Here is a 25360-nt window from a genome sequence, read left to right on the forward strand (position 1 = left end):
CTTAAACTATTCTAAATATCAGTAAATCTAGCCCCACGTACCAAAACGTCACGATAAATATCTTCTTAATTAAAGCATTCAGTTTCAGTACATTGCATACTCTATTACAACTAAAGAATTCCTAGTTCCCTAAGTTTCCTAAAATTGCAGATCAACATGCGCAACGTAAAATTTCGTTTTAACATTCAATGATCTCGAGGCTTGCGACACGTTGAAGATTTTTAACTGAAAGCAGATGTATACATTACAACAGTCTGCATTTCTAGAAGATTTTTAATGTAACTTCGTCATGAACAATCTAATGTTTGATAACACCTTTTTAGAATGATAATTTTCATTTCTTCTGCAGGTGCCAAGGTAGATGTAAAAATGCATATAGGAAGCAGTAGGACACTGGCATTGATAGAATGATGAGCTGTAGCACTAGTTCATAAAAATTGAGAAACAGTGCCCATTGAGGTGACATGGCCATGGTGGAAAATGAACGTTTTCATCAACTCAGTCCTAAATATGCATCTCCTTATTTTGAGGCTATGCCCCCTAGTTCGAGTTTCACCCTCCAGTAGAACAACCTCCTTAGCCTATGAGAAGCAGGGAGGTTGTTACCTAATTGCAATTTCCTCATTGCCACTCCACAGGTTCGTTAGAACTAACCACCTGGTCAGGTTTGACATCAATTGCATCAACGCAATTCCATAACTTCAATGCCTTAACTTCCAACAAGTTACTTAACTCATTGCTGCCTATGACAAATCAATGGCCATATTTTCCTGTGTAAGAAAAATTGTTTCAAAAACATGTCCTTATCTGCGAAATACTTGAGGGCATCCAAAATATCAGAAAGTGCTATAATTTTAAGTTCCGTCTGTTACAGTTCAGAGTTTTGTGATGCAGCATCCATCGTTTGTCCCTTCCTATTTCCCAATTCTCACTGCCCTCCAACAACATCAGTTAAAAATTCAAATTTAGTCTCTGTAATTACACTGACAACACTTCACTTCTTACCACCACCTCCCTCAACCCCTTCACTGTATTTAAATTGTCAGACTGCTTATCTGACAGCCAATACTGAATAAATAAAACTTTTCCCAATTAAATATTGGGAAGATTTACATCCTCAACAACTTTGATCTGCAACTTGACTATTCCAATGCAGTTTACTAGCCTCACACATCTCCCCTGCATAAACTTAAACTCGTCCAGGCTTTAAATCCTTCCATTGCCTCGTTCCTCCCAATCTTTCTAATTCCACATCACACCAAGACATATACAATTCGTTAACACTGGCCTCCTGCACTGCCCTGACTTTAATCACTCAACTATTAGTGAGCATATCTTTAGTTGTCTAAGCCCTAAACTTTGAAATGCCCCACTCTGTATTTCTACTATGCTTTCTTCTGATAAAACAATTCTTGAAAACTAAATCTAACCTAGATGCAAAATAGCAGTTTCTGTTACTATTGGAGGGGTGAAAATCAAGGAGGATACTGACTTCTATCATTTAGCCTCTGATAATAGTGTACATTTTTATTGTGCCTTTAGTAGTAAAGTCTCCCAAGGAACCCATTTGGAAAGGATTTGAACTTCTGAACAAGAATTTTAAAACTTAAGGCATTGGTTAGATTGATGGTAATCAATTACCCTACTTTAACAACAGAGGCCTGAACAATTCTATGGTATTACTTAGTTAAAACAGACAAATCAAAGTAAATGGGTAACAGAGACTTTAAAGATAGAGCACAGAAATGAAACATAACAAAAAAAATCAAATACATTATTTTACTTAAAGAATTTACCAGCCAATGCACAGATAGTAAAATGACCAAAGTCACATTTTTATCGATTAACATATTTAAGAAAATGTAATAGATTATTGATCCAAAAATGAGCTGGTTTTGTGAGGACTAGGGCATTGCAACTGAAACAGAGATTTTTCCAAACGAAAGCCGGTAAGAACTAATATCCTTCTTTCAATGTTTAAAAAAAGGCAGCAAGCCTGTAATTAATAACCCATTAACACAAACATCCAGGTTGGAAACATACAAATTCATCAGCAAATGATGAATCATCGAATTAGACTAGCATTCTCCCTTTTTTGTTAACTGGGAATATATCATTAAAGGATATTTGCAGCTTTTCAATTTGACTATCTAGTAAAATTTGATGCTGATTTAATTAAATACATCAAACAATCTGGACATTAGCAATAGGAAATAAATGGTTAATGGCAATTAAGATCCTGAACTAATGAAGTATCCTCAAGGAATTTCAATGCAACTTGTTGTGGACTTGAAAGCAATTAAGTTAGTCTGCACAAGCGAAGATAAAGTGCTTAGCAGGGGGAAAAGTAATTATGAAGACTTGGCGCACTACAAAACCATGCAATTTTTTATGCTCAAAGTAGAATCATTTTTATTTAAAGCATGGAAATTGTTATGCAGTGTTGTGAATCAACTGATAAGGCTAGACCTCAGGCATACATATCTACCAGTTCACAACAGGGACTGTACATTCAGAGACCACAACCTTTCCATGCTTTTTGTGAGGAATTTCTGAAAAAAACATAAAATATGCTACCATTGAGTTTTTTTGTCATGTTAATACTAAATTGTCGAATGAACATAAAATGGTCTGTGTTTTAAGATATCTTAGAAGTTGGGTGTAAAGTGCATTTCACAACGGGTGTGAAGCCAGCCCCCAAAATTTCATTTCCAATTTCAGAAACATAATCTTAGTGATTTTAACTTCATACTTAATGCATAATGGTGACTGCTCAGCAAAGTTTAAAATGTGATTATCCACTTTGGGGGAGGTAAGGTGTCCTTTGGAATTATTAAACTAGAAGCATATGCACATTAAAAATTGCAAAAACCCAATAATTTCCAACTATCAGAAGCACCTGTCAAAGGGACCAAGGCCCTGACAAAAACATTTGTGGAAGAGAGCTGTCAAGCTACCAAGGCATCTAAATCCAATGCTTTATATCTTTGAAAATAAAATATCTAGGGTTTTCAAATAAAACAGTGCTTGCTATTTCACTCTATCACTTGACACAAGTCCAAAGGTTTCTATTAACGGATGACTGCCTAACTGTTTTCACAACCATCCACAATCAAATCACTGTGTTGACCATTTTACAGTTTTGCAAGTGACAGCTGTAAGGAGTTATAGAATCATTGATAATGGAACGATGACTTCCAATGCTTGCAGTTATAAGGGACTGTGCACTTGAATGAAGTACTTGTTGTTTTACTATTTATTTAGCTGAAGAACTGTAACCGTAGCAAATTGAGTTATGTAGGAGAGAAAGTCGCATTGTGGTTATATCAGTGATATTATGAGGAAAGGTTGAGGGAATAGAGGCTGTTTTCATTAGAGAGAAGATAAGAGGTGACTTAACAGAGACATACAAGATGATCAGAGGATTAGATAGGGCGGATGGTGATGGCTAGCACGAGGGGGCATAGCTTTAAATTGAGGGGTGATAGATATAGGACCGATGTCAGAGGTAGGTTCTTTACTCAGAAAGTAGTAAGGACGTGGAATGCCATGCCTGCAACAGTAGTAGACTCGCCAAATTTAAGGGCATTTAAATGGTCACTGGATAAACATGTGGATGATAATGGAACAGTGTAGGTTAGATGGGCTTCAGATTGATTTCATAGGTCGGCGCAAGATCGAAGGCCGAAGATCCTGTACTGCTCTGTAATGTTCTATGTTCTACATATAATCCGGAACCCTCCGATAATGTTCATGGATTTAAAGTTTTTCTCCAAGCGGAATGCGAAACATAGATATTGATCAGGTCATTTGCTGAAGGTACTTCAGGAAATCACTATCTTCAGAACACCATTCAGAAGATATTGCCTGCACAGAATACATTTTGGTTCACTGGTCAGTCAAGATCTGTTCCAGCAGTATAGAGAGAATAGCAGAAAATATTCCTGGAGTGTACAGTATTGCTGATGATATTCAGTTGAAGTCCAAAACCAAAAAAATGTAGAACCATAATTCAAATTCACTGATTGTAGCATCTGGTTTTCAATGGCAAGAAATTCCAGGTGAATCACCTGAATCAACTTATTTGGCTTTATCTACTTGAAGATGTATAACGCACATCTTCTCTCTGTGGTAAAGAAGATCTACAGAGTTCCCAATTTTTGAAAAATCATCCTGGCAATATGTATACCAAACTTTTTCGACATCAATACATGTCAGAAAGGGCTAAGACTGTGCATCATGCGAGATGACAAACCAAATGTATTTGGATTCAAAATACTATTGCAAGCCCAATCCAATAATACTAACAGAGTGTGAACATTTGCCCTGGAATTCAGTATCACAGGTTCTATACATATCTTTTTGGTAGGGATTTCACAGTAGAAACTATAAACAAACAGAAATGACTTGACATAAATCATTGATGGGCTCACCACTCAGACAACAATGACTTCTAGTAAAGGCACGGGGTTAAGGCTTTGATGTCTGCTACAAATCTGGTACCAAAATATCTACCGTGGATACACTAAGCATATTACCAAATTCAAATAAGAATACACTGGACTTGCAAGTAGGCAGTACAGACATCAAGTTGAAAGATGTGCTTAAAACTGCATTGAGGAAATTTGATCAGCACAAATTCAATCAATCTCAGAAAGCAACACCAAAATGATCCATGAGTGCAGGCACTACGGATGATTATCATAGGAGGTCGGCCGGCATAACACAAAAGGTGCCAGATACTCTCAGGTGAACTAAGTATTTCAAAGGCAAAATGATTAAAAAGGAACTAATTCATGCATATGAAATTCTTTACCAGTGCATATTGTCACAGATACATCAGGGATTATTGGGCATAGAGCAACAAGATACCTAATGTGGAAAACTATATAGCCATAAGTCCAGCAAGAAAAGTATACATAGCATGGTGGAGTAACCTACCACAGCTAAAAAAGGAACCTGTACACCCTCACAAGATTCGATCAGTCCCTTTGTCTAAAATCACATCAGGTTATTCACAATACCTGGTGAAGAATTTCTCCTGATGACTGATTATTTTTCCAAATTTCCATTAGTCAGAGAATTAAAGGACACTCAAAGTGCATCCATGGCTGAGACAATCAGTGTAAAATTCAGTTTATTCAGTAAACCTGAAAAGATTGTTTCTGACAATAAGCCACAATATACAGACGGATATGTTTACCAAATGAGGCATAAACCATGTGAGAGACTCACCACCTGATCGCAGATGCAACAGTTTCACCAAACAACTGCTTTGCAATGTTAAATCACTAATCAGGAGGCACAAGGCAACAAAACATGATCATTTTGCCATGCTACAACTAACAGGAAAATTTCTGGATACGGGCTTCCCATCGCCAGCAAAGATCATACTTGGAAAGCAAATTATGAAACTCCGCCAAGTTCTCATATGCCCAAGGTCTCAGAAATATAGGGCCAACTTCTCAATAAACAAGGGATATGAAGATGGTACATTAAGATGAAACTTGCAGACATAAAACTGTCTAGTCTACACACGGGGCATGTATTACCTGTCATTCACGTTCTATTCAAGGAACATGCTCATCTGCAAAGGGATTCAAAGTGTGCAACAAGCCTAGATCCTACAAACACCCAACATCTATTAGAGCAATCAGAGAGAGTAAGAACTGCAGATGCTGGAGTCACAGATAACACAGCGTGGAGCTGGAGGAATACAGCAGGCTAGGCAGCATCAGAGGAGCAGGAAAGTTGACGTTTTTTTCTGAAGAAGGGACCCGAAATGTCAGCTTTCCTGTTCCTCTGATGCTGCCTGGCCTGCTATGTTCCTCCAGCACCACACTGTGTTATCTAGTACAGCAGTGTTGAGGAGAAACAGAAGCCAGTTCAGGGAATTGTACAAGACTCCAACTGTGATTGAACATACACAAAGATAAACAGGGATCATGAAGCTCTGTAAGACAGTTTAGACTACAACCAACACTGTATCAACACACAAGAGACCAACACACAAGTTTGAAAAAAGCCAAATGTGATGTCTAAAAATCCAGAAAGTAATATTACTAGAAGACTCAGAAGAATTGACAAACCATCTGTTTGTACATAGACTCAAACTTGTAAATTTTATAATTCATGTATCTGTGTAAATAGTTTTGCAATTACCAAATACACATCTATTTTTACTCTTAGAGAAGATAATTTTACCTTGGGTTAAAAATGGGGATGCAATGTTATACTTTTAAGAGCTGAGTATGCAAATGAGGCAAGAACCAGGATGACAGCACATGACAAGTAGTCATGAGGTTCCAAGCAGCAGCATGCTGCACTAAGGATGTATAAAGAAGTTACTCTGTATCTCCTAGTTATCAGTTTGTGTGTTAAGAAAACCTGTAAAAAGATTTTCAGATAAATTAAGTCAACACTACTTACCAATCTACTGTGAGACTGGTATTTCTTATATGAAGGAACACAACGCAAGATAAATGTACCTAAGAATAGCAGCATTTTTTAAAAAGAACTTACCAGTATTGTGAAAAACATATCAAATTGTTTTATGCTATTATTGATGAACACAGAACAAAATTTTTGATTCCTTTTGTCTGCAAATGCAGATTCAGGATAAAATACACTGAGAAGCGACTCATTTCTCAAATTTGAACAAATGCAAGCATATAAAATACAACGTAGAACATGTATCAGACCAGCATTTATTGTACAGTCGTGAAGTGCAATATATGCCCTCTGATTTATGTATTTCAAGACTAAGATATAAGTTTTATGACGTATATTTGTCAAAAATACTATTACTCCTTATGTTAAGGAATTATGATGGTAAAGTTCATTAATATTTACAAGAAAACTCATCAAAAATATTCAAAATATTCTTATCAGTACCTTAATAAATTTCAGAAGATGGTAAAGGTCTTCCACTTCATCGCCTTCACATTTGTTGTAATCTCTTCCAACTGCCAGACTGCTACCTTGGATAATGTGACGGTACAGTGGCAAGCCAATTGCTTCAGAATATAGATCTATAGCTTCATGTCCCACAGTCTGATACATGTAACTGTCAAGCTCATCTACAGGAATGAACAATAAGTCAATAAGACAGTAGCTTAAGGAAAATCAACATAGTGAACCTTATTGACATCTGTACTTACTCACTTACTTCGAAACTTAAAACAGAATATTTTGATATGTCAAATCAAATGATGTGCTTAAATTTGATGAATGAAGCAATATTTCAAGTCAATAAAAACTTATTTTATAAAACAAGGTATCCAAGTTCACAGTACTGGAAGTATTGTCAGGTTTCTGTGATTTAGACCATTCCTTTAATGACCTGATTTGGCCTGTTTCTTTAAATTCACTGAGCCTGATGCCAAAGGTCCAAATTATGCTGAGGTTTCTTAAGCCCGTACTGCATTAGGTGCTTACCGTTTGCTGCATTTGAAAAGAGTGTTTGTTATTCTACAGCTTTTGTACTTTATGCCACTAAAGACGTTTTATGTTTATTTATTGATTCTTGTCAATCGAGAAACTTTGGCAAGGTAGCATTCATTGCCAATCTCAAGGCGTTCTCTAGGTCTCAAGACTCAAAAGCACTTTGTGGAACTGAACTTGGATGATGGAGCAGGTAAGGAGGTAGTGAATGAGCTGGGTTTCACAGCAATCTTTTAGGGCCTGGACAAAGAAAACTATATTTTTTAAATGAAATCTCAGAATTTATCATAGTGAAATTTCAATTAACAACATCTGCCAGTTCTCAATTCCACCAGTCCATTGTACGTTGCTCACCTAAATTTAGCCGTATGTCTGTTGAACAACATTACCCTATTTTCTTCTTTGGCCATGAAATTAAAAATCAACATCTTAGAAACTCACTGTCACTGGACAAATAATCCAGAGACCAAACTAATGCTGGAGGAGCATTGACTCCAATGCTACCATAGCAGCTGGTGGAATCTAAATTCAATTAATAAATCCAGAATATAAAGCTAGTTTCAGCAGCGGTGACATGCTTCCATCAATTGTCACAAAAAACCCATTGGATTTTTACATTCTTTAAGAAAGGAAAGTGGCCATCCTACTTGCTCTGGAGTGCATGTCAATCCAGATTTTCAGTGATGTCTACGACTCCTACATACACATCTTAAGGGGTAGCACGGTGGCTCAGTGGTTAACACTGCAGCCTCACAGCACCAGGGAACCGGGTTTGATTCCAGCCTCAGGCGACTGTCTGTGTGGAGTTTGTACATTGTCCCCGTATCTGTGTGGGTTTCCTCCAGGTGCTCTGCTTTCCTCCCACAGTCCAAAGATGTGCAGGCTAGATGAATTGGCCATGCTAAGTTGCTCGTAGTGTTCAGGGGTGTGTGGATTATAGGGTGATGGGTCTGGGTGGGATGCCGCAAGGGGCAGTGTGGACTTGTTGGGCCGAAGGGCCTGTTTCCACACTGTAGGGAATCTAATCTAGCCGAAACAGCCACCCAGTTCAACTGCAATTAGGAAAGACACACAAATGCTGGTTTTAACAGTGTTTGAAGTGATACAAGGTAACAGGCATAAATTAACAAAAGATTCAACCAAATAACTTCTACACACTTGCAGCCATCATCCTAAACACACCTTTCAGAGACTTGTGAGCCTAATACTTTACCAACACACATGTACAAAGCTGGAACATTCTAATGAGGAAGTTACAACTTTACTGACCCCAGTCTGAATTTAACATATGACATAGTGTTCATTTCAATGGGATCCATTATACCTTTTCTTCCCCTCCTCTTCTAAGTATAGTAACTCCTCAACTTATGCAATCTTAAACCTGAGATTCAACATTTATTTGCAAGGAATTCACTATCACAGTATTTTTAAAACGTTAAACTCCTTTGCTGGCAGATTTAAAACTGTTTGCTCTTTCTTTCAACCTCCCCACACCCAACCTTGCAATCTCCTTCTCCTGACTCCTGCACACATACAGCTATCTTCTTTTTCCTAGTCCTCCTCTGCACGTACCTTCTTTCCCCACCACACCGCACGTTGATGTCTTCTTCTCCTAACACCCTTGCAGCCTGTTTCTCCTTCTCACCCATCCTCTTCACAGCTTCTTTCTTCCTTGCCTCTCTTGCAGCCTTAATCTCTCCTCCATCAACCCCTCGCCTGCTCCTTCCTCCCCAAATCCTCCTGCAGTTAATTCCTCCCAATGTCCCAATATCCCCAGACTTATCAGATGGATCTCTCAAAAGACCCTTCTTGCCTTGGCAAAGAGCGGCAGTCAGCTCTGCATATCAGACTTAACAAGTTCTCCATCCTGGCCTCGGTCCCTGGTCAATGACGACTCCCTAATTCGATGTTAATGGGTTAACATCCCATGAATTTTTATGCTCCTTATCTCCTCAGATAGGGGTATGTGAACACTGTCTCAACTTCCTGCCCGAATAGTGTGAAGCATATGTAGGGGTGTGAAACATCTGTAAACACAAAAAGAATTAAGCTCTGTAATCTTTATGGCTCTACCCAAACTGCTGCCTCTCCCTGTTTCTGCTGAGATGGTCAGGTCAGTGACCTTTGATCAAGCCAGGCAGTTGTCACCACTTGAAATCGCATCCTGTCGCTATCATACACTTTGTGACAATCAAAGCTGTATCCTGTTCTCAGATGTAGTACTTGTTTTATGTATCTGCCAATTCCAAGGGTATAAAAGCAGGGACTATCCCCTGTTGGGGGAGAATCGCTCACAATACTCAGCACTCTGGGCCGGGTTGTGTACAGCAATCCTCCGCAGCTTGCATTTGCTTAATAAGAAAGGATTGTGTTTTTGTAACCAGGTCAGTGTCTTGCTCTTGCATCAAGTTGGTGAGGGTCTCTGAAAAACAAACCCAACATTTGGCACAGTGAGCAGGTAACAGGCACAGTGTACAGAGGTCTTACGTGGAGAACAGAATAAGTGATCGTTCCAGTGTCGGTGACGTGAGACAGACGGGCCCACAAGTATGATTCACCTTGGTCTCTCTCACTAACCTACCACTTGTGCGGTCCCTCGACCCTACGTGGCTCTGTACAGAGGGAACCCTGCAACGACTCACAATCTTGTACACTGATTGATCCTATGCCTGGAGGTTAGAGTCCCCAGGGCTAAGGTAAACTAATTCCGGGAAGTTCGCCAGGTCAGCACAGATTGACAAACTAATTCCGGGAGGTTAGAATCCCCCGGTGGCTGGGGTTCGAGGCGCCAGATCAGTGCAGATTGACAAACTAATTCGGCAAGGAGGTTAGAGTCCTCCCTACTGTAAGTACCGGGAATTCGGGCGTTAGAGGCCCCTGGAATTCAGAGGTTAGAGTCCTCCAATACTGGGGTTCGAGTCCCTGTAACTTAGCACCTAAGGTAAAGGATAACTACAGTGTCTGTCTCAACCACCCGCGAAGGTTAGGACCCTGAAGTGGGTATGGAGACCAAGGACACCGGACTAGTATACAGAAATAAGTAAGAAGTTGAAGCGTTAAAATGAGACAGATGTTGGATAAGTCAGATGCCAGAACACCTTTGCATCGATTATGTCGGGATGACCCTGAAAATGAAGAGCGATTCAGACGTCTGTCAGCATGCCTAAACAAGAAATTGGGAAATGAAATTTGGCCAATAGGGGGAAGTTGGGATGTAGGTAAATGTACAAAAGTGGAAGAGGCAATTTGGAAATGTAAAAAGGACAAAATGGAGAACTTTAATATCCACGTGGAGAAAGACTGCTGAGGAAATAATAAATAAATCTAAACAGGACCCAGCTGGGAGAATAATGCACGTCAGAGAGGGATTTGCGCTTGTGATAATGAGGGGAAACCAAAACCCTGGGAAGTTTTAAAGGTGCAGTGTGAGGATCATGAAATGAATGAAAGGGAAAGGGTTAAACAAGCAGGGCTGGAAAGGGAAAGATGAAACAGAGGACAGGGATTAGAGCGGCAGGCCAAATTGATGAAAAAGAAAAATCGGAGGTACCTCCTGATATATCTGGCTTGCCGATGTTGTTCCAAAGTAACGACACAGACGAGCAAGGCGAGGAGGACTGGGGAAGGCACACCCTTGCCCCACCAGGACCACTACCCCCTCCACAACCCTACCTGTCTTTGACCAACCAACACCACCACGAGCCCCAGCAATGGCCTGTGTCCTTACCACCGCCACCGTAGACTCGCCCTGGAATGTATTTCGCCTATTCTTATGACCTCCTTGCCCACCACCCCTAAGCAAATGAGGGCCTTTTTAGGATTGGTTAATTATTGTCGACCATGGCTCCCTAATGTAACTTTACTCACTAAACTACAGACCCCTTTGGCTTCTTGTAAAGCCCCAAAAAGCTTCACCCTCTCTGACGAATAAAAGTCAGCCTTTACAGGATTAAAAGCAGACCCTGCTGCTGCCCTGGCTTTGGGAAGGCCTTTATATGACAGGCCTTTCCAGTTATATGTTAATATTTTGGATGGATGCACGACTGGGGTCTTGACACAAACTCATGGCGATTGCAAACGACCGGTTGCCAACTACTCTACTTGCATGAACTCTGTAGCCCTGGGGCTACCTCCTTGTTCTCAGATTCTTCCTGCGATTTATTCTTCAGTCACTGTGGCCTCTAGCCTCTTACCGTCTATACCTCACATGCTGTTGTAGCTCTCCTCACCTCCACCCAGGCTCAACACCTTACCGAGGCACATTTAAGACGCTACGAAGTAGCACTCCTTCACAATCCCCTTTTGATGTTCTCTTTCTGCTCCACTATTAACCCAGACACATTTTTGAGACCGCCCCACCCCGGATGAGGTCTTAGAACCCCCACATGACTGCTTACAAAGGAACCAATTTCTAACCTCTCCCCACCCAGACCTTACTGACGTCCCTCTCCCTTCTCCGGACCTTATCTTGTTTACTGACAGCAGTTCCTCCATGTCCCCTTTCTGTACCCTCCCTCTCCGGGTATGCAATTGTCGACACCGCCTCCAATTAGAAGCGGCGGTGTTTGATGCGCCCCACCCCATGTCTGCTCAGAAAGCAGAACTTTTTGCCCCCACCCGTGCTTGCATTCTAGCCTCAGGGAAGGCAGCGAATATTTACTCTGACTCTCGGTATGCCTTTGACATCACCCACGACTTCGGCCAGCTATGGTCTCAGCGTGGGTTTTTAACATCCTCGGGCACACCCATCCAGAATTCTTTGTATGTCCAAAACCTTCTCCAGGCAATCCTTCTGCCTAAACAATTGGCTATTATCAAATGCACTGCCCATGCCTCCGATGACTCTGCAATTACTTAGGGCAATGCTCAGGCTGATCAGGCTGCCAAATTTTATTATGCCCCCTAAGAGCAAGCAGGCGATAAATCGCTTGCAGGCTTTGAACACGACGGGAATGACAGATATTGTCACTGTTCAGCGCTGGCAGGGGGATGCCCCCGCATCTAAAAAGGATATTTGGAAGGCGCATGGATGTTCGCATTCTGCATCATCAGGCCTTTCGGTTACTCCAATCGGCCAAGTGTGTATCCCTGACGCTTTGTTGCCTTTGCTCATTGATTGTCTTCATTCTGATACCCGCGTTGGTAAGGAGGGAATGGGTGGTATCATGCTCCGTACCTGGTGGCACCCCTGGCTGGCTGAGGCAGCCCAGTCTCATACAACATCATGTTTGACATGCCAACAAAACAATGTTGCTCAGGGAGTGAGATGCTCACCAAAACGAACACCCTTGCCAGGTGGACTGTTTGAATGTGTTCAGCTAGATTTTATTGAATTACCACATGTACATTGCTATAAATATTGTCTTGTGATTGTAAATGTATTCAGTAGATGGATAGAGGCTTTCCCAATGACAAATAACAAAACCTCGACGGTGGTAAAGCTGTTATTAACTGAAGTAATGCCAAGGTTTGGATTGCCTCGACAAATTTGTTCAGATAATGGCCCCCATTTTGTACGAAAGATTAATTGTGCGATGTGTTACACATCCAACAACAATTCCACTGTGCCACCACCCCCAGGCGGCGGGGATAGTGCAAAGTGCGAACGAACTCTCAAAGCTAAACTGACTAAGCTAACATCTGAAACCAGCCTTAACTCGTTAAAGGTTTTGCCGCTAGCTCTGTATCACATGAGAATAATACCCCACTCCACTACTGGACTCACGGCACCAGAGACAGTCTATAGCCAACCCAGTAGGAGACCCTGGGATGCCAATACCAGCCCAGCCACCCAAACAGCCTCGAATGTCATGGGTAAGGAAATGCAAAAGTACTTCCAGCAGCTAACGTTGTCTCTGCAGTTTCTCCACTCACAAGTAAAGTGTGCCTTCGGACCACCTTTGCAGATATCAGACCAGGACCTTAAGGATCAGAATTGTTCTTTGTGGCTGCAGATAGGAGATTGCATGCTCATTCGAGATTGGGATCGTCCCAAGCTTGGACCAAGGTGGAAAGGGACATTTCAAATGCTTCTTCAGATTCCAACTGCGCTGCAAGTCAAAGGGCAGAATCACTGGATCCACCTAAGTGACTGTAAACAATGGGTTCCCTCACCATCTTGAAATTAATCATCGGACTACGTATTGTCCCAACTGTAAGAGGGTTGGAGGACAATTTTTTTTATAAGGCACGTATCCAACTGCATGGGGATCGAACAGTGTGTTATCCGCTAGCACAGTCTGTAGAAGCTTTACTTGTAGCAACCCCAGGATGGAATCCTCACCAACTCTACGAAGTAGATTATTCTGGTGATCCTTGCAAAGGGGAGGAACTTGGAGGAGGGGTGTGCAGGGTCAATGTGTGGAATTGATCGTTAACGATCCCTCCAATTGTATAGGTACTAAACCTAAGTGTGGGAAGGAAGGGGGCCAACTTGTTTTAATGGTACTGGAAGTTGTTGTGTATATGCCTTAGTAAACATCACCAACCATCCCCATTATGCTTCCTGGCCCCAAGAGTATGTAAAATGAACTTGTACAACTAAAGGAGGGCTACTGAACTGTCCCTGTTCGGAATCAGAACCGGTAAATGTGACTTCAGGCATACAGTGGACTTATGGTAGCATGATGTTGGCGCTGGAAACAGTAAATCGAGGATTAGCCGAACTTCAGCTCAACAAGGAGTATGTACGATTATAGGGGTAATTGCATTACCCAAGTTACCAATGAATCCTATAATATTACTGAAGCTATCCAAGCCATACAAGGTCAGCTGGACCAGTACAGAGAAGGACCCAGACCTGGGGAAGGATGGCTGGGATGGTTTCTGGGTGGTTCTTGGGGCTTATACCTACTGCATGGGTCAGTTGTCTCACTGATTGTCGTAATTGTTTGCTGCGTGTTCCTGTTATACCTGAAGTCTTGTTGCAGAATTATTACTGACAGACCAGTAGCTCCCTTCTGGGCCCTGATATAGGTTATCATGGAATGATAAAAAGAGAGAATGAGATGTTAATAGGTTAACATCCCATGAATTTTTATGCTCCTTATCTCCTCAAACAGGGATATGTGAACACTGTCTCAACTTCCTGCCCAAATAGGATTGGGTGTGAAACTGTAAACGCAAAAAGAATTAAGCTCTGTAATCTTTATGGCTCTACCCAAACTGCTGCCTCTCCCTGTTTCTGCTGAGATGGTCAGGTCAGTGACCTTTGATCAAGCCAGGCAGTTGTCACCACTTGAAATCGCATCCTGTCGCTATCATACACTTCGTGACAATCAAAACTGTATCCTGTTCTCAGATGTAGTACTTGTTTTATGTATCTGCTAATTCCAAGGGTATGAAAGCAGGGACTGTCCCCTGTTTGGGGAGAATCGCTCACGATACTCAGCCCTCTGTGGTGGGTTGCGTACAGCAATCCTCCGCAGCTTGCACTTGCTTAATAATAAAGGATTGAGTTTTTGTAACCAGGTCAGTGTCTTGCTCTTGCATCAAGTCCGTGAGGGTCTCTGAAAAACAAACCTGACGCTACAAAGTCAACAATTACCTTCCTGACTGCTGGCTAACTGCTAACAAGTTGGTGCTTGGTTCATACATGAACAGTCTGTGATTGGAGAAGTAGCTTACGTCCATTTCCAGCCTTTTTATTTATGGGAGGGGAGAATCTTTGTTTTATCAGGTGTCCCAAAAATAAATTTTCTTTGGCATTCGGTGACTTTTGAAGGTGGTCTTGTCCACCGCACACATGTACTTTCGGCACTGCATTTAAGCACAATTAGAAAACCAGGCTCCCTTTCATATCAGTCGCTTCCATACTCTGAAATATAATGTGTGATTTGGGGAGGGTTGAGTGCCTGTTGGCCAGTTAAGAGCATGCCAGGTGTGGAGCAGATAGCATGACAGAGGTACGATGCCAAATGAGTAGAGATAGAGTACCAGATGGGTCAGATGCCAAGTGGGAAGGGGTGCCAAACAGATGGGGTGCAAGGTCCCATCTTGGTCATAACAGTAGGAAAAATGGAACTAACAACTAGCTATGCTGAAGGACTGTGCCCATCAGGCTGATGAGAAACAACTGAAGAGTGGAAAGAGGAGCACAGAGTGAAAACTCCTTCAGACTTCAAGGTTAATCTGCTCCATCTTCTTGTTCTAATTGTAATTTAATCCTGTACTATCTGTGTCATTGGCAATCATTTGATAATTGGTGGAAGTAACAAACAGGTAGATAAAGGGGAAGCAGCAACTGAAATATTTTTGGATTTCCAGAATATATTTAGTTAATACTCAATAAGAATAACAGCCTATGGTGTTTGTGGTATACTAACAGAAGACAGAGAGCGGAATGAAGAAATATTTTTAAGATGACAACTTGAAAGTGGTGGAGTGCGAAAGGGATCAGTACTACAGCCACAATTATTTACGATATATATTAGATGAGGAAAATGAATATACAATAGCCAAGTTTACAGATAAAATAAAAATAGGTGGGAAGGCAAGTAGCGAAGGTGACACAAAGAACCTGCAGAGAAATACAGACAGGTTAAGCAAGTGAACAAGAAGTGGCAAAAGGAATATAATGCGGAAAAATATAAAATTGTGCACTCTGGTAGGAAGAATAGAGGTGCTGAATATTATTTAAACAGAAAAAAAGGGCAGGAAGCTACAGCAGGAAGGAATTTTGGCTTCCCCATGCGTAAATCACAAAAAAGCTAGTATACAAATTCAGCAGATGATAAAGAAGGTTAATGGAATGTTAAAGGAAATGGAATATTCAAATATTTAATACTCTATTTGTTTCTTGGTAACTATTAAGGTTAAATGAGTTACAACCATCCAAATTCTCTGACTTATTTTGAGCTCTTTCAGACAGTTGCAGTTATAGAGAAATTGCACATAGGAAAATTTAACTTATTGAACAAATCATTGGAGTCTACTGTATCAGGAATTTTGCCTGATTCCAACATACAACTCCAGTCAATGCTCTTCCAGTGACTCTCTGGCATTTGGCTGGCTCAGATGGCTGTGTGCTGGTTTGTGAGCAGAATATTGTCAACAATGTGGGTTCAATTCCCACACTGGCTGAGGTTACCATGAAGGACTGTCCTTGCCCTTGCTTAAGGCATGGTGACCGTCAAATTAAAACACCACCAGCTGTCTCTACTCCTAATGGTCCTGTCAGACTAAAGTGATTTTATCTTCATTTAGGTACCCTGAGGAGGAGATGTTGGTAGGCTGCCTTCATAAACCAAAGAGTGCCTGTGGTATTCTTTGTGGCAGTTTTTTTTAAAAATTAATTCATTTGTGGGATGTGGACATCAGTAGCTGGCCAGCATTTCTTGCCCATGAGAAGGTAGTGATGAGCTGCCTTCTTGAACTGCTGCAGTGCACCACCTGTAGGTTGGCCCACAACACCATTACAGAGGAAATTCCGGGATTTTGACCCAGGGATAGTGAAGAAGCAGCCATATATTTCCAAGTCAGATGGTGAGTGGCTTGGAGAGCAACTTGAAGGTGGTGGTGTTTCCATATGTCTGCTACCCTTATCCTTCTAGATATAAGTCGTCATGGATTTGGAAGGCGCCATCTGAGGATCTTTGATAAATTTCCGCAGTGTATCATGTAGGCAGTACACACTGCAACAATTAAGTGTCGGTGGTGGAGTGAATGGATGCTTGTGAATGTAGTGCCAATCAAGAGGGCTGCTTTGTCCTGTATGGTGTCAAGTTTCTTGACTGTTGTTGGGGCTGCACTCATCCAGGAAAGTAGGATGTTTGTGCCTTTTAGAGGGTGGACAGGCTGCAAAGAGTCAGGAGGTGAGTTACACACTGGAGTATTCCTAGTTTCTGACCTGCTCTTGTTTTTACATGGAGAGTCCAGGTGAATGAGTTTCTGGTCAACGATGACTCTCAGGATGTTGATAGTGCGGATTCAATGATGGTAACACCGGTGAATGTCAAGAGGCGGTGGTTAGATTGTCTCTCATTGGTGATAGTCACAGCACGAATGTTACTTGCCAATTGTCTGCCGAGCCTGGGATGTTATCCAGATATTGCTGCATTTGTATATGGACTGCTTCAGTATCTGAAAAGTTGCAAATGGTGCTGGTCATTGTGTGACCACCAGTGAACATTCACACTCTGACCTATTGATGGAGCAGCTGAAAATGTCTGGGCCAAGGATACTACCCTGAGGAACTCCTGCAGAGATGTCCTGGAACTGAGATGATTGACGTCCAACAATCATGACTATCTTGCTATTTTGTGACACCTGTGTGGTTTACTAGGTGTTGGAAGAGACACACAGATGAACGGCGCATTCCCTTCCCTGAAGAATATTAAATAGGTTGTGTTTGTAACTCAATAGTCACATTTTTAAACAAAAAACTCCATCCAAATTCCCAACCTGCCATAGCAGAACTTGAACTCACATCTAACGGATTAATAATCCAAGCCTCGGTTATTGTTTTGGCAACATGAACACTATCCAACAAATTCCTTTAAAAAAAATTTATAAAATACACTGCTTTTAAAAAGTCTTAAATTTGGAAACTCATTAAGGCAAGGATGGGAAGAGGAGACTTCCAGCATTGCATCCAGTTTAATCTTCAAACATGCAACGCAAATAAAGCATAAGTAAATAAAATAAAGTACCTATTTGTTTCATTTACAACCTGTTTGAATCCATACTTAGAAAGGAGTCTAAACTATGCTGACATTTGGCTCAGTACTTGAATAGGAAATATTTGGACAGATATGGGATAGGAGAAGGCAGGTGGGACTAGTTTAGTTTGGGATTATGTTGAGCATGGACTGGTTGGACCAAAGGGTTTGTTTCCATACTATATGACTACGTCTGTTGAGTCAAAATATTGTGAATTCAAGGTCCACGCCAGACTGTCAAAATATCGTGAATTCAAGGTCCACGCCAGACTGTGAGCACATAAACGCGAGTGGTTTTCCAGTTCAGTAATCAGGAAAAGTTCCAAATACAGAATAGCTAATGCAATTTTTATACTACTTAAAGAATAGCCCTTAATCAACGCCACACAAAAGAGATTAACTGGTCATTCATGACATTGTTGTTGATGGAATTTCCTCAAATTAGCTGTCAAGTTTATCTACATAAGTTATTGCACTTCAATTACAATTCAGTAAAGTGCTTTGAAATGTGATGAGGTGTTGTATAAATACAAGGCTTTCTTTACTGTATTTCACTGTGAACTGATGTGAGTTTGCTGAAAATAATTTAATACAGAAACTAATGATCAGCAGAAAGAGACTTCTATCGTATCTAAACTGAAGTGAAAGGACAGTAGGCTAATGCTTTGGACCACCTATTTAATTTCCTGAGATAATGGGAACTGCCGATGCTGGATTTCCTTGTGTTTTTAATGCTTGTACTTTATTAAACAGTGCTTTTCTGGCCACTACAGATAAAATTCAGGCAGCACTTCCTGCTCCTGACTAAGGTAATTGAATTAACATGAAGAGGTACCTAACGTAGCCCACACTATTACCAACAATAATTCACTTCTAAACGCGTACAAGCTCAAGTAGCTCCAACGATGTTTCTGTATCTCATTGTTTCAATGTAAATAAACAAAAATGGAACATTATAACAAAAAACATATTTAAAAATGGAACATAATGTTTATTTTCCCCCCAAAAAATTATCCTTAAGCTCTCCTTTTAAAATACTCTGACTTCCATGATAGGAACAATGAAGTACGCTCTGACATTCTTATTTGATTTTTATAGTTCCTTGGTAACACAGACTTTGAGTTTTGCTGTAAAATACACTTTATTAAAAATTTTTATCTTGCATTCATCAGGGCAATTCACAAGAAACCATTTAAAGGAAACTAAGTTATACTGCCTGAAAGGAGGATGCAGTTCATTTGACAAGTACAGTATGATTGCTCAAAGTATTGAAATGGAGACGTTGCTCGTTAATGAGAATGATACTTAATGATGAAGAAAGCACTTGCAAAGCAATTGGTACACTTTTGAAATGGCCTCGAAAGTCACAATTACAGTCTCTGTGATAATTTACCGTTTACAGTCAGTCCATGTCCCACTTAGTGTTTCTACACAGTGGAACACATCACCCAGCTCCAACCCTTCTCCTCTGACTTCCAGTTAGCTAAAACTGTCTTCAACAGGCTGAGAAAGAATTAGACTTGGCTGATTTATTAAATCACAGCTGGAGAATCACCTGCAATAATTCTTATAGGGTCACAGAATCATACAGCATAGAAACAGACCCTTTGGTCAAACCAGTCCATGCTAACCATAATCCCAAACTAAACTAGTCTCACCTGCCTGGTCCTGGCCTGTGTCCCACCAAACCTTTCCTATTCACGAACTGATCCAAACATCTTTTAATTGTTGTAATTGTACGAAAATTCATGACTTCCTCAGGAAGATCATTCCAAACGCGAACCACCCTCTTGTAAAAGGTTTGCCCCTCTTCTCTCTTTTAAATCTCTCTCCTCTCACCTTAAAAATGTGCCCCTAATCTTGAAATCCCCCATCCTTGGGAAAAAACAACTACCATTACCTCTACATATACCACTCACTGTCGCCTCTCAACCTGCTACACTCCAGTGAAAAAAAGTTCCAGCCTTTCTTTATAACTCAAACTTTCCAGACCCGGAAACATTCTGGTAAATCTTTTCTGAATCCTCTGAAGCTTAACAATATCCTCCCTATAACTTCATTCCATTTCCATACTGTGACACCTGATCAATCAGGTGGATCTATCCTCAGCCCCCTTCTATTTCTCATTTGCTTGCTGCCTTTTAATGGAACTCCCTGGTTTCACATCGACAACAACAGACTTAGTTTTTTGTTTCTTTATTCATTCGTGGGATAAGGATGTCGCTGGCTAGGCAGCATTCATTGCCCATCCCTAATTGCCCAGAGGGCAGTTAAGAGTCAACTGCATTGCTATGGGTCTGGAGTCACATGTAGGCCTGACCAAGTAAAGATGGGCAGTTTCCTACCCTAAAGGATATTAGTGAACCAAATGGTTTTTCTGACAATCAACGTGGGATTCATGATCATCTTTAAATTTTTAATTCCAGGCATTTAAAGAATTGAAATTCCACCATCTGCCATGGCAAGATCTGAACCCGGGTCCACAGAATGTGAGAGGTCCCATTTCAGAAGCAGGGTCTAGGCCCGAAACGTCAGCCTTCCTGCTCCTCTGATGCTGCTTGGCCTGCTGTGTTCATCCAGCTCTACGCCTTGTTTCCCCAGAATGTTATCTAGGTCTCTGGATTAACACTCTAACATTAATACCACTAGGCCATTGCCTCCCCCCACCACGCTTCATTCCTTCACCACCTTTGATTTGTAAAACTACTTGCCTGAATAAGTAAACGTTTCCTCAAACTAAATACAGTGTATTGAGAAGAATGAAACCGATGTATTGGATCTCCATGACAAACTCATTCCCTGAACATCAGTCTACCTAGCAACTGTCTAAATCTGAGCCAGACCATTCACAAACATATGTCTGACATCAAGTTAAACTTCAGACTACAAAGCCATTAAGAGTGCCTACTTCCAACTCTATAAAATTGTGATGGGGAGGAGACGGTTAACTGGATTACACTGCAAATGGCCAGTGTGGACCTGACGGGCCAACTGGCCTAGTTCGGTGCCATCACAGTAATTATGACTCCCACCCTATATCAGCTCATCTGCAGCGGAAACTCTCATCCTTATCTTTGTTCATTCCAGGCTTAACTATTCTATCGCTATCCCAGACAGGCTTCACGTAGACTCATACAGCATAGAAACAGACCCTTCATTCCAATCAGTCCATCTTCCAATGTGCATAACCTTGTGCACAGCCAAACAGTTATCCGTTTCTAAAATGCAAGGATTCCTATCGAGTCATAGAGTCATACAGTATGGAACAGACCCTTTGGTCCAACAAGTCCATGCTGACCATTATCCCAAACCAAACTAGTCTCACCTGCCTGGACCTGGCCTGGATCCCTCCAAACCTTTCCGATTCATTAAGCCTTGTTCACTCATTGGCCCTGTGCTTGCTAAACTATAATGACTTCCAGTCTGACAATTCCATCATTTTAAATTTCTCATCTTGTTTCCAAAGCTTTTATGTTCAGCGCCATCCTAGCTAAGTAATCTGCTGCAGGGCTAGAAGGTTTAAAGATCTCTGTATTCCTTTAATTCCATTGGAGACCATGGTTTTGCTTGCCTTGGCCCAAAGCGCCAGAAGTTTCTCCCTCCTCACCTCCCCAGGATGCATTTTAATATGTACCTGTTTGACTAAATCTTCAAACTTTTGGTTATCTATCCTGATAACACTGAATGTTTAGCAATATTATTTCTGCCTTTTTTTTCTTTTTATGTACTTTTCTCTTGAGTCAAGACATAGTACATGTGCAAGTTATTGTTTAGACTAAGGCTGGGATAAGGTAAGTGCTGCTGACAGAATCCATAATAAGCATCGATATGGCTGGGGAAGTACTATTTGATATGTTATTTATGAGTCTTCCTACTGCTTTGCCTCTAACTGAAAGGAGCTGACAGAGTAGTAATTGGTCATAACAGATTTGTCTTGCTTTTTATGGATAAGACAGACCACAGCAGTAATAAACCAGCTAAGAACAATTTGAAGTATGTGTGTAGAGCGATGAATAACAACAGAGTTCCAGGCTGTGAATACAAGATGATGGTGTGGACATGGGCATTAGGATCTCGGAATATTGGGATAGAGCACTGCGTTAAAAATTCCACTTCAAGCAGAGTGATTGTATTTGTCAGCAATGCACACCACCTGCAGTCTACATTTTTAAGCTTAATCCACGAAAGACATCATAAAGCACCTTGCAATGGATTTAAATACTCCAGTCCATTTGCTGTCTGTGTAGTATACACTGACCTTCTACGGCAAGCTAGAAACTACAGGCAACATGGGGGAGAAAACGGCAAATTTGTATTGATAGGAAAGGTTTACCTTTGTGTGGAGCAGGTCTTAGGTTAGCTAATGCCACCACTTCATGTCCAGCTGCTACGCACTGCATCATATTGTAACAGCTGTCCTTTCCACCACTGCAAAAAGATAATTAAAATCCATTTATTTTCAGTAAAGAAAAGGCCATAGGCCACTTCATTACCATCATCTCTACACATTCAAATATATAAATGAAGTATTTCATAGAATCCCTGCAGTGTGGAAACAGGTCATCGAACGCAACAAGTCCACACTACCACTCTGAAGAGCGTCCCACCAAGTTTCACCACCCCCATAACCCTGCAATTTGCATGGCTAATCCAGCTAGCTGACATATTCCTGGCCACTATAGGCAATTTAGCCAATCATCCTAACTTGCACATCTTTGGACTATGGGAATAAACCAGAGCACCTGGAGGAAACCCATGCAGACAACGGGAGAATGTGCAATCTCCATACAGACAGTCACCCAAGGCCGGAATTGATCTGGGGTCCCTGGTGGTATAAGAGAGCAGTGCTAACCACTGAACCACCATGCCAAACCTCAGCTCAGATTTTAAAAAACTTCCATGACATCATCTTAATTTCTTGTCAAATGCTTATACACTAATACAAATGTCAGTATGTGCAATTAGCATTTATACAGTGCCTTTGATGGGTTTTTTTTAATTTCAATGCCCTTAGTAAACTGTCAAGTGATCAAAATCAATACAAGGCCAAAGGCAGTATTAAGAGGGGTTACTAACAGTGACTGATTTGAAATAGCTTTTTAAAGGATGTAGAATCATTTGGAAAAGGGACTCCAGAGTTTAAACAGAAAAAAACACTGGCCATTCATGGAGTAAAGGAATTTCCAGGTTGCATAAAGGGGCACAACTGTAGGAAGACAAAATTTTAAAAACATTTAGGGCCAGAGAGATAGAAAGGGGGAGACTGCGGCGACAGTCAAACATTAGAATTGGTGTTTTAAATTTGAACATGAGAAAGACTGGGAACCAACAGTCATCAACAAGCACTGATGAGGAAAGCAGTAGGGAGGGGCAGCGTCACCACTCATGATTGTAGGTTTATGGAGGATGATGCTCAAGACAGTAACAAGATGGTTGGAATTGTCAACTGAAAGTGCTATAGCCATAAGTAAGATTTCAACAACCTTGTTTGGGGAAGATTTCAAAAACACATGGGCTTAAGCACAGGTTGTAATTATGGTACAGGTGAAAGTATGCAGTCTTTGTGATGAACAACATGCAGGTTTGTAAGCTCATCTAAGGATCAAAATGGATACCAAGGTTACAAAAAAATCAAACCCAAGGCAGTGATTAGTGAATGGGTTGGAACTGGTGGCAAAGGAATAGTTTATGACATGGGCCAAAGACTTCCATCTTCTCAATGTTTAAATGGACAAAACTAAACCTCATTGACAACCAGATGTGTGCAGTTTGACAATGCATAAATTAGAGGGGTGGAATTATTTGAACACGTGGAAACTGATTCAATGTCTGCTATGAAGTCACGCAGTTGTATGAAGAAGTGGATAAGTCAATTTCTTGATGGGCTCTTGAGGTTGTGGTACTAATCTAGGAACAGAACTCATCATTAGTAATGGTCTGAATGTAACAGAATTAGTAAAAGTGGAACCACAGGAAGATAATTCCAATGAACTGGACAGCAAGGAGTTGGAAGCAGAAATTACAGTCAACTACATGGCAAGTGTCAACAAGACATATAAGAAGTAATAATCCACTACAGACAATGCCAATTTTAATTTTAGTTAGGGCTGCATCAGTCCAGTGCCAAAAGAAGAAACTTTATTGGATACTCAGCATGGAGCTATGGGAAAGGTGGACAGGGGCCGGAAAGGAAGAAAAATCTTCAAGAAGATGTGGATAGACAAATTAGAAATGGAGTGGTGCTTCACAACAACTGAAACTGGGTTGAGACATGATGATGATCATGATGTGGTGACAGTGATTCTAAAAAGGCACAAACGCTGCTTGAGAACAGTATTATGATTGCAATAATTGGCTCACATGAAGGCTAAGAGCAGAGGCTGAGTGAACAGCAGGTTTCAAGGGATTGGGATCAAAAGAGAGGTAGCTGTCATGGACAAAACGAGCTTCACAAGGCCAAGAGGGAAGACCAGAGGAGCACGAAAAGACACCGGTTATGTTTAAGCAATACAAAACAGGTGATCTCAAGTTCCTGAGCAAGAAGCTCACTAGTTCATTTACACTTGTTAAAGAGAACAACTGGGACAAAGGACTGCAATCCAGGTGTAAATTTTGGAACAGTGAGTGATTTTGACACAGGCCAGTTGAGCCCAACAGTGCTTGACGTGATCCAGCCAGATCTGGCAATGGTTGATTATCTAGATGGGTAATTCCACAAAACAGGAACGTGAGGCAACAGCAACTTGATTCTGATGAACAGCCATTTCTGTTTCAGAGATGTTAATTTACCTGATCAAAGCAACTACTTTCATTTTGTTCAGAGGGGGTGGATCATGCGGGACTTTCAAGATCAGTCAGAAGTTAAAGCACTGCTGGAGTGTCTGATCCAGGACCTTTCAGGCTCCCTGTATGTCCCTCTCTATCTACCCACTTCTCCTCTCTTATGTACTACTCTCTCCCCTTCCTCTTTATAACTCTCTCTCTATATCTTTATCTCCAACAACCCCCCCCCCCCCACCCCCGCCACTTTTTTTTGTTTCTGTATCTTTTCCCCTCTTTCCCGTCCTCCTTTTCTCTCTCTCTCTCTATTCGTGTTATTTTTGGGGACACGCGGACCCGGTCCTCAGCCCCAGGACCCCGATTGTCTGGTGCCCCGACGCCGCCTGATCGAAATTAACTCCACCGATTTCTCCCGGCGGCTCCGGCAAACCCGCCGCCAACTCTCCGAGCCGGAAAAGAACCAGCAGCGGGGACGCACG

General features: G+C 41.2%; 1 protein-coding gene across 4 annotated transcripts in view; it reads right to left on the reverse strand.

The window, feature by feature from the left end:
* dph6 (diphthamine biosynthesis 6) overlaps positions 1 to 25074 on the reverse strand; it is a 295616-nt gene extending 270542 nt beyond the window's left edge. For all 4 annotated transcript variants that reach the window (XM_048538300.2, XM_048538299.2, XM_048538301.1 and 1 more), the window contains exons 1-3: positions 24891 to 25074; positions 22435 to 22529; positions 6895 to 7079 (exon numbers count right to left, since the gene is read on the reverse strand). In XM_048538300.2, the coding sequence (XP_048394257.1) occupies positions 6895 to 7079; positions 22435 to 22529; positions 24891 to 24913 (303 nt within the window). In that variant the 5' untranslated portion in view covers positions 24914 to 25074. The remainder of the gene's footprint in view (positions 1 to 6894; positions 7080 to 22434; positions 22530 to 24890) is intronic.
* Positions 25075 to 25360: the final 286 nt, after the last annotated feature.

Source organism: Stegostoma tigrinum, chromosome 10, assembly GCF_030684315.1.
Source record: "Stegostoma tigrinum isolate sSteTig4 chromosome 10, sSteTig4.hap1, whole genome shotgun sequence".
Lineage (NCBI taxonomy): Eukaryota > Metazoa > Chordata > Chondrichthyes > Orectolobiformes > Stegostomatidae > Stegostoma > Stegostoma tigrinum.